General features: G+C 48.2%; 1 protein-coding gene across 1 annotated transcript in view; it reads right to left on the bottom strand.

Annotated features, from left to right (window-relative positions):
- Positions 1–16791, bottom strand: part of SGSM1 (small G protein signaling modulator 1) — a 76444-nt gene that overhangs the window by 11685 nt on the left and 47968 nt on the right. Inside the window, exons 11-19 of the mRNA XM_081884584.1 lie at positions 15740–15869; positions 13027–13197; positions 9038–9176; positions 7974–8038; positions 6579–6724; positions 6301–6429; positions 4245–4427; positions 3727–3798; positions 1224–1826 (exon numbers count right to left, since the gene is read on the bottom strand). Coding sequence (XP_081740710.1) covers positions 1224–1826; positions 3727–3798; positions 4245–4427; positions 6301–6429; positions 6579–6724; positions 7974–8038; positions 9038–9176; positions 13027–13197; positions 15740–15869 — 1638 coding nt within the window. The remainder of the gene's footprint in view (positions 1–1223; positions 1827–3726; positions 3799–4244; positions 4428–6300; positions 6430–6578; positions 6725–7973; positions 8039–9037; positions 9177–13026; positions 13198–15739; positions 15870–16791) is intronic.

Below are 16791 nucleotides of genomic sequence, written 5' to 3'. Positions count from 1 at the left end.
CACAGCAGAGCAGCAAGACTTTCTCCGCAAAAAAGCTAGCAAATGCCTCACAGCTATGGGTCAAATTCATATTTAAATTTGGCTGTTCCTCTAGAGTTGTTAAAGACCTAATTATTCTTAAAAGTTGCGCTGGGCGAGAGCTAGCGGAAGCAATAGGAGCTGAGAAGTAAAACTTCTTTACATTTTCACTGCCATCTCATAGGCTTTCATAAACGTCCTATAAGATGTTCTTGAGGCTCCACCACGAGCACGCCGCCATACTCGCTCTAGCCATCTGAGGTCCCGCTTCATTTCCCGGAGCTCCTCGGTAAACCAGGGGGCCCAGTTTTGGTGGGGTCGCAGAGGGCGCTTCAGTGTGATCTCATTGGTGGCCGCCAAGAGCTGGTTATTCCAGTTCTTGACAAGCTCATCTAGTGAGCCGCCAGGGGAAGCAGGGTCCCGCAAGTCTTGACGAAATCCATCAGGATCCATCAGCCTTCACGGGTGAGCCCAAATCGGCTCGCCACCCGGGAAGGAGGAGGGAGTCAAACCTGGCTTTCAGTCCATGGCACTCTCACAAGGGAGGACATGATCACATCTATACCCACAGCAAAAATCAAATCCAGCGTGTGGCCTGCTTGGTGTGTGGAACCCAAAACAAACTCGGTTTTTTTAATATTGTAAACCATCCTGTGATCCTCAGAAGAAGGGCAGTATAGAAATTTTAACACCAACAACAACTGTGGGCCATCATTTAAAAAACTAAACTGTCTTGAGAACACTGCCAGAAAGGCAAGGCTGTAGTACATTAGTAGTAGCTAGCAAGTAAATTAGCTGTACAGTGGTACCTTGGGTTACATACGCTTCAGGTTACATACGCTTCAGGTTACAGACTCCGCTAACCCAGAAATATTACCTTGAGTTAAGAACTTTGCTTCAGGATGAGAACAGAAATCGTGCTCCGGCGGCATGGTGGCAGTGGGAGGCCCCATTAGCTAAAGTGGTGCTTCAGGTTAGTTTCAGGTTAAGAACGGACCTCCGGAACGAATTAAGTACATAACCAGAGGTACCACTGTAGTAGTTAGTAACAGTTAGCAAGTGAATAGATAAATGCTCTAGTGCAATCAAAGCAAAAAATTCACCCTGCCTAAAATGTTTGCCCCTTTTGGGTTTTAAAGCAAAACAAAGTACCGTTCCCAAAGATCAGGAGGAACCAGGGACCAGGGACCCTGACACACACTCACAGAGTAGGTGACCCCCGACGAGGAGACAGGCGAGACTTCGCTAATGGTCAAGTCAGTGACAGCCAGGGAGTGTGAATCCAGCTGTGGGTACAGGCTCTCCATCTCTGGCTCTTCTGAGAGGTCATCTTCACTCCCCATGGAGTTCTGCTGCCCCACACTGTGGTCTGGCCAGCTGCCTGTCACATCCACTATAGACAGAGATGCCCCCTCTTTATCAGGGTGCTCCTTGCCCATGAGGATAAACTCCTCTAAGCTGCTGGTGGTGGGGGGCTCCTCCAGGCTGTCCTGGCCCTGCAAACCTTCCCCTGTTTGTGTGCCACCCACAAGGGCATTGTCCACACTGAGAGGTCCCTGGCCGACAGCCATGCTCGCCTGGGCAGAGTGGCACACCGCGGCTTTTGCGGTCTCCACCATACTGTCCTTCGTGCTGAAGATCTGCTCTGAGCATGGGGAGGTGACCAAAAAGTTCTGGGAAGAGGGATAGCAAGGGTCGGGGGAGGAGGCGCCATCAGGGATCATCCCGTTGGAGAGTTTGGGCCGTTTGCCGTCTTCAGGTTTAGCATCTGCCTCGGGCTGTTCTACCTCATCGACCGACTCAAACACCTGGGCAAAGAAGGAGAGGCCAAAAGAGAACAGGAATGGATCAGATTGTCTGACTACTGCAATGGCCTCTGCATGGAGCTGCCTTTCAAGATATCGGTGGAATCTACACACGTATAAAAAATGCTGTGAAAAACCTTTGTTAAAAGTTTTGAAAAATACATTGAATTTTGCATAGCTCACTGTCGCCTTCTAGAGTCACATTTGTATATGGCACTTTACAACACATTTAAAACGTTTTATTTGCAGCTGTATGACTGAGTCCACCGAGGAGCCTCAGCCAGTGCAAAATGCTCTGTTGCTTTTTCTGGCCAAGTGATCACAGCATTGGTTGCCAGCCCAATTAAAAGTGCTGGCTGCCATCTTGAAAGCCACAAACTGCTTGGAGCCAGGTTATTCCAAGGATTTCCAGCACCCACACAAAGCTGCCTGGCTCTTAAGATTGGCTGTAGAGGTTCCCATCAGGAAGGTGCACCAGTCTAGTGAGGCAGGTCCTTTGCAGTGGTGGGTCCCCCACCTTGGAACTGCACTTGGCCCCTTTGACGGTTTCTGAACTGGCTCTGAAGATCTCTCTTTTCAAACCTGCTTTTATCCAATTCATTCAAGGCTGGTCTAAGCTTTTAAGTGCAATTTTAAAATGCTGCAACTATTTTTCTACCCTATTTTATCATTTCACTGCTGATTTTTTGTTATGTAAATTTTGATCGTTACTGTGAAATTTGTGTGTGAATTGAGTGGGCTGCCTAGCCCTGAAAGGCACCACACAAATACCAAAATGAGTTTATAAAGATAGGCAGATATTTTACAGTGAGTCATAAAACAAAGATTAATTTATTATATAATAATAATAATAATATTTTTTTATTTATACCCCGCCCTCCCCAGCCAAGGCCAGGCTCAGAGCGGCTTACAAGCAATAATAAAAACAAGATGAATGATTACAACTTAAAAACAACAATAAAATACAACATTAAAATAATGGAACATTAAAATATAAAAATGTAGCATTCTGCAAAGATCTGAAGCTGTGTTCCCAAGTGGGTGGAAGCACCCCGAGGGGTGGGATTACCTAGGGGGAAGCAGGGGGCACTGGAGGTATAAATGACTATCAGACTTTGAAAAGCTGGTATTACTGGATCAAGTTAATCAGTTTTCTTGAATTAATTAAACTAAATAGTTTAAATTGGATTCTGAATAAAGGTGCAATTAGTTGTTGTGTTGTTATCTTTCTTACTGTAGTGGGCCAGGCCAAAAGCAGTTCTGAACAATGCTCTCTCTAGAGATGGAATGATGGAGCCCAGGGAGCAGTGGCCCCCAAAAGTTTGGGGACCACTGATCTACAGCAAACTTTATCTACCTGCCAGATCTGACTACTGGCTCACCCAGCTTCGCCAGGGCCTCTCCTGAATCTCTGCCTTGGGGGTCTTTCCCAGCCTGCCTTCGGCTGGGGAGACCAGTGAGGATTGAACTGCACTCCAGGTAGCTTACAGGTAAAATAAGAACAACTAAAAACATGACGGGGGGAACAGTGATTAAAAAACAAGGTAGCATTAATAGAATTAAAACGATCCATCTATCTAGACAATCTATTAAAAACATACAATCACATTTTTATCCTGTCCTTTCCTCCAAGGAGCTCAGTTTGGTGCACGTGCTTCTCCCCCACCCTCCTTTAATCCCCGCAACAACCCTGTGAGGTAGGCTAGGCTGTGAGAAGGCAGTGACTGGCAGCCAAGGCCACCCAGTGAGCTGCATGGCTGAGTGGAGATTTGAACTTTGGTTCCCCAGGCCCTCAGCCAACACTCTAACCATTACACAGTGCTGTCTCTCAGGCTTGCACAGCAGCTCAGAATTTGGAGTCCCCCGTCCCCCCCCCGAGGATCCAACAGGCTGGACACCTCACCTGGGTACTGCCACTGGAGTCGCTCTGAAGCCGTGTCAGGTTCTGTGGGCCGGAACTGCCACTCTGGGAAGACTGTGGGAAGAGAGGAGGCGCATGGGAGAACCAGGCCAGGGGGACAAGTCAAGGTGTCTGCAGTGGGGGCAGAATGCGCTGATGCCAGGAATCATGGGAGGAGGCCAGCTTGGGGGGGGCAAGAACCAACAGTGCCCCCTCTTTTTAAATTGCTCGCCCCCTTCCACTCACAAGGTGATTTAACAATCAGTTGGGGGGGGGGACTAGGGAGACTCTCCTCTCATAACCCTGAAGAAACTACAGCTCCCAGGATTCTATGGAGGGGGTCATGGCTGTTCCAAGTGGTATCCTAGTGCCTTTAATGCGAACATGCTCCAGGGAGTGCTGCAGGAAAGGGAGCAGTGGAGGGGAGAAATTGAGAGATTTAAATTATTTTTACGCATTCTGAAGCCATCTGGGAACTGACTCAATTCCAATGGACCTTGATCTCCCCCCCCCCCACTCACCTCGTTGCTGATGGTCGAATCTCGGTGCATCACGTGTTCCATGTGGGAGTCCAGGCTGGCCCCTGAGGAGCACTTGGCCAGGGCGGCCGCGTGAGACTCCTTCTCCCGTTGTCGGACAATCGCCTCGCAGCCCAGCCACTCTGCCATGGTTTGCTCATAGCAGGCGCGAGTCTGGCTGTCGACCTGAAGCCAAGAGAGAAGCTAGGAGAGGCCCTTGCATCCCCCACAGCACCCTGGAGCAGAATTGAACCCAGTTTCATTTATTCGTTTGCTGGATTTATGTCACACCTTTTCCTCCAAGTAGCTCAAAAGTGGCATAATGGTCAGAGTGTCAGACTAGAACCTGGGAGACCAGGATTCGAATCCCCATCCAGCCATGAAGCTCCCTGGGTGACCTTGGGCCAGTCACTGCCCCTCAGCCTAACTTACCCCACAGGGTTGTTGTGGGGATTAAATGAGGAGGGAGAGAACCATGTACCTTGAGCTTCTTGGAAGAAAAAGATGGTATATAGATGTAATAAACAAAACAACAAACATGGTTTCCCTCCCTCTTCATTTAATCCCCGAAGCTACCCTGTGAGGGAGGTTAGGTTGCGAGAAGGCAGCCACTCCGTGAGCTTCATGGCCGAGTGGGGATTTGAATCCTGGTCTCCCAAGGTCCTTGTCTGACACTCTAACCACTAAAGCACTAAAGCACACTGACTCTCACACAAGAGAGGATAAGTGGTGCAGATAGTTTGAAAAGGATAGCAAGGGAAAAGAACACTTGGCAGCAGGGGAATTTGAACCCGTGCCTCCGGAGAGATTTGAGCCTAAATCCAGAACCTAAAACCACTCGCAGCGCTGCCTTAAGCAGTGTGATACCTTAGACTGCACAGCACAGAACAATACCAGGCCTGACCACTTTCTACAGAGTTTGAACCTGATCCACGGCTCTTCCTCAATCCCCCCATCCCGCAAAATCATTTGCCATCAATTGATTTGAATATTATCAAGAAAAATTCAGTGAGCTTCTCATGAGTGGGGTGCAGGATTTTGTCCTGCCTGCCTTATTTTTAAGGTGGCCAAGGAGTAGTTCTGGAAGTCCTTCTGGAAGCTCTAAAGTGCCCTGAGTATGAGGCAGAAAAATGGAGCCCTCTTCCACTGGGCAAAGTCAATTTTTGAGGCAGGACTTATGCAAAGAGAGCAAATGGAAGTTTTAATCAGCCCAACATAATACTAAAATAGCAGCAAAGAGGTACGTATATCTATAAAACACATTCTTATTAAGTGATCCACTAGTTAGTATAAACTTTTGGTTTTCTGGATAATTTTTGAATGGAATGAAGCTCCACCATTCTCCTGCAAAGGTGTCTTTGTGCTCCCTTCCTCTTGTCAGGAAGAGGTCAGGAAGAGGTCAGCAAAGGTGTCTTCATGTGTGGGTCAATTTTTCCATAAGGTAATAATAATAATAATAATAATAATAATAATAATAATAATAATAATAATAAAATATATTTATATCCCGTCCATCTGGCTGGGTTTCCCCAGCCACTCTGGACAGCTTCCAAAGGGAGATTAAAAATACATTAAAACATCAGTCATTTAAAAACTTCCCTAAACAGGGCTGCCTTCAGATGTCTTCTAAACATCAGATAGTTGTTAATTTCCTTGACAGCTGATGGGAGGGCGTTCCACAGGGCGGGCGCCACCACCGAGAAGGCCCTCTGCCTGGTTCCCTGTAACTTGGCTTCTCGCAGTTAGGGAACCACCAGAAGGTCCTCGGAGCTGGACCTCAGTGTCCGGACTGAATGATGGGGTGGAGACGCTCCTTCAGGTATACTGGGCCGAGGCCGTTTAGGCAATGATTCACCCTCTTTTGTACCATGCGTTCAATTCTGTACCTTTTAAGCCCTTCCAGAATGTGACTGTAACCACATGTGCTCTGCCACTAAGAGAAATCCAATTAGTGGTTTATCCACTAATCGTTCGTCTTGTTTAGCATTTAAATACAGATTCAGTAACACAAGCACTGCAGACTTCATGGCATACTGATGAGCAATTTTACTTATCTCACCTGCTTTCTCTCAGCTTCTGACATCCCAAACCGGTAATGTCCCAGCAGGAAAGGCCAGACTGCTTTCCGGATCTCGTGTTGGACCCCTCCGAAGTAAACTAGCCGCAAAAGCTCTTTCTCCTCATAGCTCTGTGGGGAAAGTTCACTGAAAACTGAGGCCAAGTAAAGAGAAAATGACTTTTCCTCCCCCGCCAGCCCTCAACCACCCGCCTTCAAAAGCAGGGCCAGAGCCGACGGTGCCCCAGGGCTGGCCAGGGCAAATTGGGGGTCCCCCTTACCGTACTGTCTTGCAGGAACATCTCCCAGACCTCAGCGGTCAGCCCCTGGCTGGCGCTGCAGGGCACGCTGGGTGACACAATGTCGTGGTTCACCAGCGCCGAGAGGTGGGTTCTCACCGTGGAGAGGTGCCGGCAGTAGGCCAGCCCTAAGCCATGGAAAGCAGAGAGAAAGAGGCTGCACAGCGGGCAATCCCAGAGAGACCAGCCCTCAACAGCGGGAAGGGCAGGTAAGGGAGGCGGCTAAAGCACCACTGCCGATTGCTCCCCCAGGGAGGGGCAATACTGGCACAAGAAGGACCCCCACCACCCGCCTGACTTGGAGGAGGGACTGTAGGACCATGTCAGGACCCAAGGAGCCCCTTCGGTCCCCTTCCAACTCTACAGTTCTGTGATTCCATGTCCACTGACCCATGGTGTCACTTAGAGGAAAGAAAATCTGAACTGGGTGCCCTCCAGGCGCTCTAAACTGCAAATCCCAGTCAACCCAACTGTGCCGACTCAGTTGGTAGAGCATGAGCCTCTTAATCTCAAGGCCGCAGTTCAAGCCCCATGTTGAGCAAAACATTCCTGCATTGCAAGGGGTTGGACTAGATGAGCCCGGCGGTCCCTTTCACCTCGACTATTCTACGATTCAATGCGCTGTAGTCCAAATGACCATGCTCACTGGGGTGATGGAGTTGTAGTTCCAAAGATCTGCTATAGACTGATGGCAGAGGGAGAGAAGGGAAGCAGAGCTAGTCCCCTGGCAAGGGGATGAGAGGCCAGCTGCCTCCATCAGCCATCACCAACTGGCAGCCATTCCACAGGCTACCTGCACCAGTTCTATCCCACCTGTTCCTTATTAAGAACGTTGTCACTTTTAAGAACCGGTGCCAGACTTTGATTTTTCCTTCTCCCTTCCCATCTCTTTTCTTTAATGCCATGTCTGATAGATCATAATCCTGAGGGCCAAGATCATCTTGATCTTTATTGAGCTGCAAGTCTTTTTGGCTTAAGAGCCAGGGGAAGTCTGGGATAAACAAAACATTCTTGCAGTTTTGGTGTCACAGTAGTAGAACCAAGGTAGTTCTGCCCTTCAGTTCACAATACTGGGGCAAACTCCACATCACACTTAATTGCAAGGCCATAGGGGATATAAAAGTACTTCTTTGTCATGACCTTTTAAAATGAAAAGCAGCAGAAGACAGAAAAGGCTGCTTAACCCTTTCTCCCCCATGGTTATTTCTACACCCAAAATCGTAATTCCATCTCCTGCCCCCAAATGCTTTTTCATCAGGAGATGCAGCAGATGGGGGGTGGGGAGCAAATTTCAAAGAAATGGTGGGGGAAGGGTTAAGCAGGCTGTTCCCCTGGCTCCCAAGTGGTGACTAAAAATGGGATGAAGTGAAAACTCACAGCCATAAAACGCTCGCGATAGTATCTGGTACTTCATGTTATCACACAGCAGCTTCAGAGGAGCCCTGGGAAGAGAGAGGGAAGGGGGGTATAGCTACAGTCCTTAAGGAACCAGATGGATTGTTGCAAATGGATACACCACAAGCAATAATCCAATTTTTCAAGATGTACTTTTCAAAAACACATTAGCTGCCATTCAAAGCATAGCATTTCCCTCCTTAGTGACTCACAAGATTAAAAGCAATTTAAAAGCGTCCCACCCAGGGGTTCCTGAACTTTTCCAGACTCCCGCCCCCTTGGTTCCATAAACTCATGCCCAGAGCCCCCAGTCTATAAAAGGCATTATACAAAATAGCATAATAATAACACAAGATAATAACACAATAAAACTCAAAATGCTAATAATAATGAAGAATGTATGTGCTACTGCACCTGGCTGTGGGCTGAGCCACACCGTACAGTGAGAGCCTCCCCCCAAAGAATCATAGGAGCTGTAGTTTGTTAAGGGTGCTGGGAATTAAGAACACAAAGAGATCCTGCTGCATGAGGCTAACGGCCCCTCTAGCCCAACAGCCTGGTCTCACTGTGGCCACCCAGATGTTGAGAAACACTGAAGCAGGATTTGAGCTCAAGAGCTCCCTCGCCTCCTGAGGTTTCCAGCAACTGCTCTAGCGAAGCAGGATGGCCTCCAGCCGTGGAGACAGAGTACAGCCCTCGTGGCTAGTAGCCCTTGGGAGAGAAGGGTCGTAGCTCACAGGCAGAGCATCTGCCTTGCACAAAGAAGCTCCAAGAGCCAATCCCCAACCGCCTCTCTAGTCAGGGCTACAGAGCCCAGAGAGCCTCTGCCAGTTGGTGTGGACAGTACTGCCCTAGATGGGTCTGACTCCCTATGTTCCTGAACTACAGCTCCCAGGATTCTCTGGGGAGAGTCACGTGCTTTAATTGTCCTTCCAGACCTCACCCCGCCAGCCCTCAAGTCAGCCCTTTTGCCTCTGTGAGGCCACCTGGGCTCCCTGGCAGAGAGCAGCCCCATCTCACCCCCAAGCCAGCCTCTGTCGCCTTGCCTTTCATGGTTGCAGCCATTGGAGGGGCCACTCTCCGTGGATCCGCTCTGAGAGCAGGACGAGCAGGAGGACTTGCGGGTGCCTGGCTGCCACATGGAAGGGAGAGTGCTCGTCTGGGTGTCGACCAGATCCTGCGGGGCTAGAAATGCAGAAAGAGAATAGCACAACATCAGGATAAGGTTTGAAGCAGCTTACCCCAGGAGCAGAGAGAGAGGGAAAGCTAGATGGGAAAAATCAGACACACAATATTTGGAGGGCTACATCGATTAAACCAATTGCATGATCTTCACCCAATCACAGGAAGGCTATCAATTAAAAAGAGAGAAAAGGTCAACTGCACCAGCATCCACAAACTGGGCTCATTGGCACAACCAAAGGCGGCACCTAAGGAGGCTTTTCTCAAGATAACCACCCCAGTCTCCAAGGAAAATGCATGAATTTGCAGGGAGCACAAGGGAAGCTGCCTTGTACCCAGCCCATCTAGCTAGTACTGTCAGCATTGGATGGCAGCAGTCTCAGGCAGTGAGACTTTCCCAGCCCTCCCCAGAGGTGCTGGAGATTGAACCAGGGACCCCTTGCATGCAGCACAGGTGCTCAGCCATCAAGCTGTGCACCTCCTATTCCTTGCTGACTAACTTGGGGTCATTTGCAAGGGACTGTGTGCCTCAAGGGAACTGGGAACCCTGCGGTCAGAGGAGAGAGAAACCTTGCCTCTGGTGTTTGCAGGGTCCCTTTTCCTGTGATGAAAGGGAAAAGAATCAAGAGCTCTATTGCTGGGAAGAATGGTTCCATCCAAGATGTTTGGAGTGGAGGGGAGTCCTCTGGAAAGCCCCCACCCCCACCAGTGAGACAGGGTCATCCGGATGAGCTGAGGCAGGAAAACAGGATCCTCTCACCTAGCCTTTAACTTTCTTGGGTCCTCCATACATAGTAGGACAGCAGAGATACCTGGGCTTTTGCTTGTCTCTAGGCAGCCTCAGAAGCATTCTCTGGAGCTGGCCAAGTCTCAGTTATTTTTAGCCACAGCTTTTACCTCCTCTGGATGTGTAGGTAAAGCAGGAGCTGGGCTGAGTACAGAGGATGCTGTTCAGAGTTCAAAAACTAGAGTTCAAGGGCTAGAATCCATTGATAGCCTTATTCTCCATGAATTTGTCCAATCCTCTTTTAAAACCCTCTACTTATCTATATAAGGGATGTGGGTGGCGCTGTGGGTTAAACCACAGAGTCTAGGGCTTGCTGATCAGAAGGTTGGCGGTTCGAATCCCCATGACGGGGTGAGCTCCCGTTGCTTGGTCCCTGCTCCTGCCAACCTAGCAGTTCGAAAGCACGTCAAAGTAGATAAATAGGTACTGCTCCGGTGGGAAGGTAAACGGCATTTCCGTGCGCTGCTCTGGTTTGCCAGAAGCGGCTTAGTCATGCTGGCCACATGACCCGGAAGCTGTACGCTGGCTCCCTCAGCCAATAAAGCGAGATGAGCGCCGCAACCCCAGAGTTGTTCACGACTGGACTTAACTTTACCTTTACCTTTTACCTATCTATATACCGTATTTTTCGCTCTATAAGACGCACCAGACCACAAGACGCACCTAGTTTTTGGAGGTGGAAAACAAGAAAAAAAATATTCTGAATCTCAGAAGTCAGAACAGCAAGAGGGATCACTGTGCAGTGAAAGCAGCAATCCCTCTTGCTGTTCTGGCTTCTGGGATAGTTGCACAGCCTGCATTCGCTCCATAAGATGCACACACATTTCCCCTTACTATTTAGGAGGGGGAAAGTGAGTCTTATAGAGCAAAAAATATGGTACTTTTTCCAGAATCCAGTTCATATTTTCTGTCTTGTTATAAAATATATGTTGTATTTTTGAAATCTTGCAAATCACTGTGGGATCTTTGATGCAGGGAAAGATACAAACCCTTTCTCAGGGTAGCCAACCTTGTGCTGCCCAGATGATGTTGGACTACAACTCCCATTGTCCAGGACCATTGGGCTAAACTGGGTGTGCGTGTTGGGAGGTTGTAGTCCAGCAACATCCGGCGGCCATGTTGGCTATCCCAGAAACAACTAACCTTAAGTGCTCACCATCTCACAGTAAACTTCATGGAGAACTGGCTAAGCACTTAAGAGCTGTGAGGCAGCTAAGTTACAATTCACAGCAAAACTTTCAAAATAATCCCTGGCTGGTTTCACATCAGAGCAAAGGCTCTGGTGTGCCTTCCAATCACAAGCTCTCCTCTAACTGGCTTGCAAGAGCCCTGCAATGACATGCTGACTCCAAATCTGCAGCAGAGTCACTTTGAAACAATTTTACCACACCAAAATGATTGAAGGGAAATTTCCATGAATCACCCCTACATGTCCCACTGGAGCACCATGGGCTAAATGAGTTTTGGAAAGGATGCCAAATGCTTTGATACAAGAAGAAAGAGCATCCCTGGAGCAGATTGTTCTTGAGGGACGGGGCAATGGAGCCTTCCTCCACCAAACAAGAACTGGACCACAGGAGGACGCAAAAGCCAAATCTTGCTCTCTAAACTCTATGCAGGGGAAATGGGGAATGTGAATTCAAGGAGGGTGGGAGGAGCATTTTGATTCAGATCACAGCAGGAAGGTCACTCTGCACAGAGAAGCAGGCTTTGTGTCTGCTGGCATTTGCTAAATCCTACATCAACCAACCTGTTCAGGTATTTAGCAGGTGAACTGCCTGGGCTTTTAACTAATCAATTTAAAAATGAAGGCACAAAGCAGATTCTATTGCTTTCTAGGAGAAATGAAAAAACGGTACCATGTTTTTCAAAGGTCAGCTGATTGACAGTTTTCCATGTTACTATCAGATGCCTCACGTATCATTTGGTGGAAAGGAAGGACCCAAGCATTAACAACAATAATGTCCCCGTAGTGACACTGGGGAAAGTCAGGCTGAGGTCTGCTGGGCCAATTCTTGGGTGCAGAGCAAAGCCAACCCAGCCCTTGTCCCCTCCAGCCTGAGATCCAAAAGGGAGAGGGGCTGACCCAACAGGAACCTGGAGAGGACAAAGTCTTCCCCAGATCATCAAGAGGGCAGCAAGAGGGATGGCTCCATCTCTGCAGAGGTGGCTGCAGCTGCTGATCTGTTAAAGGACATTTTTCATTTGAGCTCCGTTGCCTCCTTCCTTTCATCTGCCTCAGATTATAACCAACAAGAAGTATGACAGCAACATTATATCACTACTAAAAGCGATTAGATCCATTAAAACATGCCTCTGATTTAATTGGACAATAGATTTCACAGTTTTCATTTTTTAAAATGTTAATTGTTATAGCAGCTGCGACACATGCAGCACACCATTACAGAGGGAAGAAATAGGCCGCTTTTCCTTCACAGCTGTGAGTATTTTATGGACATGCAGGTCTAATCAGTTCATTGGTTTAAAAAGCATTGTATGATCAATCTATTAAGATTTCTTTAAACTGGGCAGCAGCCCTAATCACAGTCACTCTTACAGGTGCCACATAATACTGTTCTGCATTTGTAAGAAAGCAATGTTTTAGTTTGGCAGCACCTGCACACTTTGGAACTCCTTGCCTGTTGACATCAGGCAGGTGGAATTGCTGTACCATTTTCGGTACCTGCTAAAAAAAATTTAGACAAGCCTGTCCAGACATGCAGACAATTGATGTATGTTTAAATCTGTTTTTAGCTCATTAACGTCAATTTTTAAAAAATGTTTTACATAGGGTTTTTAAAAAATAATTTTATTGTTTTATTCTTCTTGTAAACCACTTTTTTTCCTCACAACCAAGGTGTATATAAATGTTATGAATTAAATGAACTTGCTTCTTCTGCTTGTGTGCCTCCAGGCAAAGCAGCCCAAGGGAATGAGCCAAGGAAAAAGATGGGGAAGAGGAGGATCCCAGCTGTCTGCCCTGCCCAGATTCATAAATGCCAGCATCTGCCCCAGCTGCCAAGCCAAAAGCAAGAAGCACCCTCCATGGGCCAACAACAACATTACACAGGTGTGGGCTGGACCCCAACGTGACCAGAAGGGGAGGCGTTGCCTCAGGAAGACTCAGAGACCATTTGGGCATCACCACCACTCTGCCAGAGGTCCGACGCATCCAGGCCTTTTCTTTCCCAGCGGCAGTCGAGGTGGAGGGAAGGCAAGAAGGGTGGTTAACAACCACTAAAGAGGAAGGGAGAGAAAGGGCAAAACATGAAGGCGGGCACAGTCCATGCCGCTTCCTCAAGCCTGGAAACAGGAAAAACACACTAGGAACTCACTAGCTGTGATTCCCACATTGCTGAGGGTTGGTTCCAACTCTACGATTCTAGGAACAGTAGAAAAATCCATCATTGGCCAGAAATCCCCCTATGGGAAAGCAAAAGAGAGCCAGTGTGGCCTAGTGGTTAGAGTGTTGGGCTTAGGACTTGGGAGGAAAGGATTCAAATCCTCACTCAGCCATGAAGTTCAATGAGTGGCCTTGGGTGCCAGTCACTGCCTCTCAGCCTAACCTACCTCCCAGGGGTGTTGTGAGGATAAAACGGGGAGGAGAATTATGTATGCCAACTTGAGCTCCTTGGATGAAAAGGTTGGATATAAATGAAAAGAACAATAATTAAGATCACTAACACGATAGGAGTTGGGAGTCAGTCAACATCTAGAGAGAGCAGAGCAAATACACACCCTTTGATGTTTGATGGAGGATTCAGTTTCCCCAGCTTTCATTTATTAATATATTTAAATACAAGTACAGATTTCTAATCCTTATGAAAGCAAGCTCCCAAAGTGTGGGCGACACTGGCTGAAACTTCAGAAGCCAGAGACTGGCTGGGACGCCAGCACCTTACACAGCTCCAAGTGAGCAAACCATGAATAAAATATGCAAATCAGTAATAGTAATAGTAGTAATAGTAATTTATTATTTGTACCCCGCCCATCTGCCTGGGTTTCCCCAGCCACTCTGGGCAGCTTCCAACAAAGATTAAAAATACATTAAAATGTCACACATTAAAAACTTCCCTGAACAGGGCTGCCTTCAGATGTCTTCTAAATGTCAGGTAGTGTTTTTCTCTTTGACATCTGATGGGAGGGCATTCCACAGGGCGGGTGCCACCACCGAGAAGGCCCTCTGCCTGGTTCCCTGTAGCTTTGCTTCTCGCAGTGAGGGAACCGCCAGAAGGCCCTCGGTGCTGGACCTCAGCATCCAGGCAGAACGATGGGGGTGGAGACGCTCCTTCAGGTATACTGGGCCGAGGCCATTTAGGGCTTTAAAGGTCAGCACCAACACTTTGAATTGTGCTCAGAAATGTACTGGGAACCAATGTACCAGTAGATCTTTCAGGACCGGTGTTATATGGTCTTGGCGGCTGCCCCCAGTCACCAGTCTAGCTGCCGCATTCTGGATTAGTTGTAGTTTCTGAGTCACCTTCAAAGGTAGCCCCATGTAGAGCGCATTGCAGTAGTCCAAGGGGGAGATAACTAGAGCATGCACCACTCTGGCGAGACAGTCTGCGGGCAGATAGGCCTGCGTACCAGATGGAGTTGGTAAACAGCTGCCCTGGACACAGAATTGACCTGCGCCTCCATAGACAGCTGTGAGTCCAAAATGACTCCAAGGCTGCGCACGTGGTCCTTCAGGGGCACAGTTACCCCATTCAGGACCAGGGAGTCCCCCACACCCACGCGTCCCTCGTCCCCCAAGAACAGTACTTCCGTCTTGTCAGGATTCAACCTCAATCCATTAGCCGCCATCCATCCTCCAACCCCCTCCAGACACTCACACAGGACCTTCACCGCCTTCACTGGTTCTGATTTGAAAGAGAAGTAGAGCTGGGTATCATCCGCATATTGATGGACACCCTGCCCAAACCTCCTGATGATCTCCCAGTGGCTTCATGTAGATGTTAAAAAGGTAAGGACTGTATAATACATTATGCAAAGTTGTCAGGGAATGGCTTGAAGACGAGGACTGGGGAATGCATTCTATGGCAGACCAGCTTCTCTCCGATGGAGTGCTGGAGGGGGAAGAGTCGCCCCCCCTTGCCCACAGCGTGTTCAGAAGCAGAGACAGGCAGAAGCTGAACAGCTTGGGGGAGTTACTCAGTTATGAGATAATGATGACAGAACCAGAAGGGAGGGGGCAGCTAGTTGTCTCGTCACTTGAAAGCGTGAGGGACCTCCCCTCGGACTTGGAGGTCCAAACGTATCAGGGAACAAAGGAGTCAGAGGGAGGAACTTCCCGTTGGCGCCCAAAATGCTGCGGAAGCCGGAAGGAGGATTAGACTAGCCAACTGTCTTCCTTGTGGAGAGCTGTGTATTTGTGCTTGCAACATGATGCTTTTAAAAAAAGGACTATAGATCTATCAGCTGCTCATTAATTCTTATCTGTGAAGTTACCAAAGGGAGGGGAGGACTCTCCATTCCTGACACAAAGTAAGCAAAGTTCCATAATTTATACTGGTGGTGGACATGAACATTCCTTGGTGTAGAATTTTAATGTATCCAAACTGGATCACGCACACCTCTGAGCATTCCTTGATATTCCTCAGGGCATGGAAGGCAGGCTACAATGGCATAATAAATATGGCTTATGAAATATGAATGGAATACACTCCTATATGTTTATAACATGTAGTAAAATTAAAAGTTAGCCTAAGGTGGAAAAAAATCTTATTTAAGATAACTATGTCAGCTTTCTCAGTTTCTACCAGGCGAGCAACCTTACCAAACTCTGACTGAAGGCCAGGATAGAGAATCCGGAAAACATAATCGGTTGCCTCCTCCTCCTCCTTGTCTGATGCCGACTCTGAGGACCCCTGGGGGCTTCGCTTCTTCAGCTTTGGAAACACCTTCCCCTTTGAGGAGTAAAACAAAATTATTATTATTAATAATAATTTTATTATTTATACCCCCCCATCTGGCTGGGTTTCCCTGGGCGGCTCACAGCATATATCAGAACATACTAAAACATCAAACATTTAAAACTTCCCTGAATAGGGTTGCCTTCAGATTTCTTCTAAAAGTCAGATAGTTGTTTATTTCCTTGACATCTGAAGGGAGGGTGTTCCACAGGGAGGGTGCCACTACTGAGAAGGCCCTGTGCCAGGTTCCCTGTAACCTCGCTTCTTACAGTGAGGGAACCAGCGGAAGACCCTTGGAGGAGGATCTCAGTGTCCGGGCTGAACGATGGGAACGAAAAAAGCTCCTTCAGGTATGTAGGGCTGAGGCAGTTTAGGGCTTTAAAGGTCAGTACCAACACTTTGAACTGTGCTCAGAAACTCAACTCCCATGATACCTAGCTAGGGATGATGGGAATTGTAGTCTCAAAAGATCTGGAGGGCCAAGGTTGAAGAAGCCTGCTTTATATGGTCTCGGAGCCACTCCCAGTCACCAGTCTAGTTGCCGCATTCTGGATTAGTTGTAATTTCCAGGTCCCTTCAAAGGTAGCCCCACATAGAGTGCATTGCAGTAGTCCAAGCGGGAGATAACTAGAGCATGCACCACTCTGGCGAGACAGTCTGTGGGCAGGTAGGGTCTCAGCCTGCGTACTAGATGAAGCTGGTAAACAGCTGCCCTGGACACAGAATTGACCTGCGCCTCCATGGACAGCTGCGAGTCCAAAATGACTCCCAGGCTGCACACCTGGTCCTTCAGGGGCACAGTTACCCCATTCAGGATCGGGAAGTCCCCCACACCTGCCTGTCCCGTCCCCTAAAAACAGTACTTCTGTCTTGTCAGGATTCAACTTCAATCCATTAGCCGCCATCCATCCTCCAA

Source organism: Podarcis melisellensis (assembly GCF_964234715.1).
Source record: "Podarcis melisellensis genome assembly, chromosome: 13".
Lineage (NCBI taxonomy): Eukaryota > Metazoa > Chordata > Lepidosauria > Squamata > Lacertidae > Podarcis > Podarcis melisellensis.
Note: the sequence above shows the minus strand (reverse complement) of the source record. Positions and strands in the feature narration are given on the sequence as shown.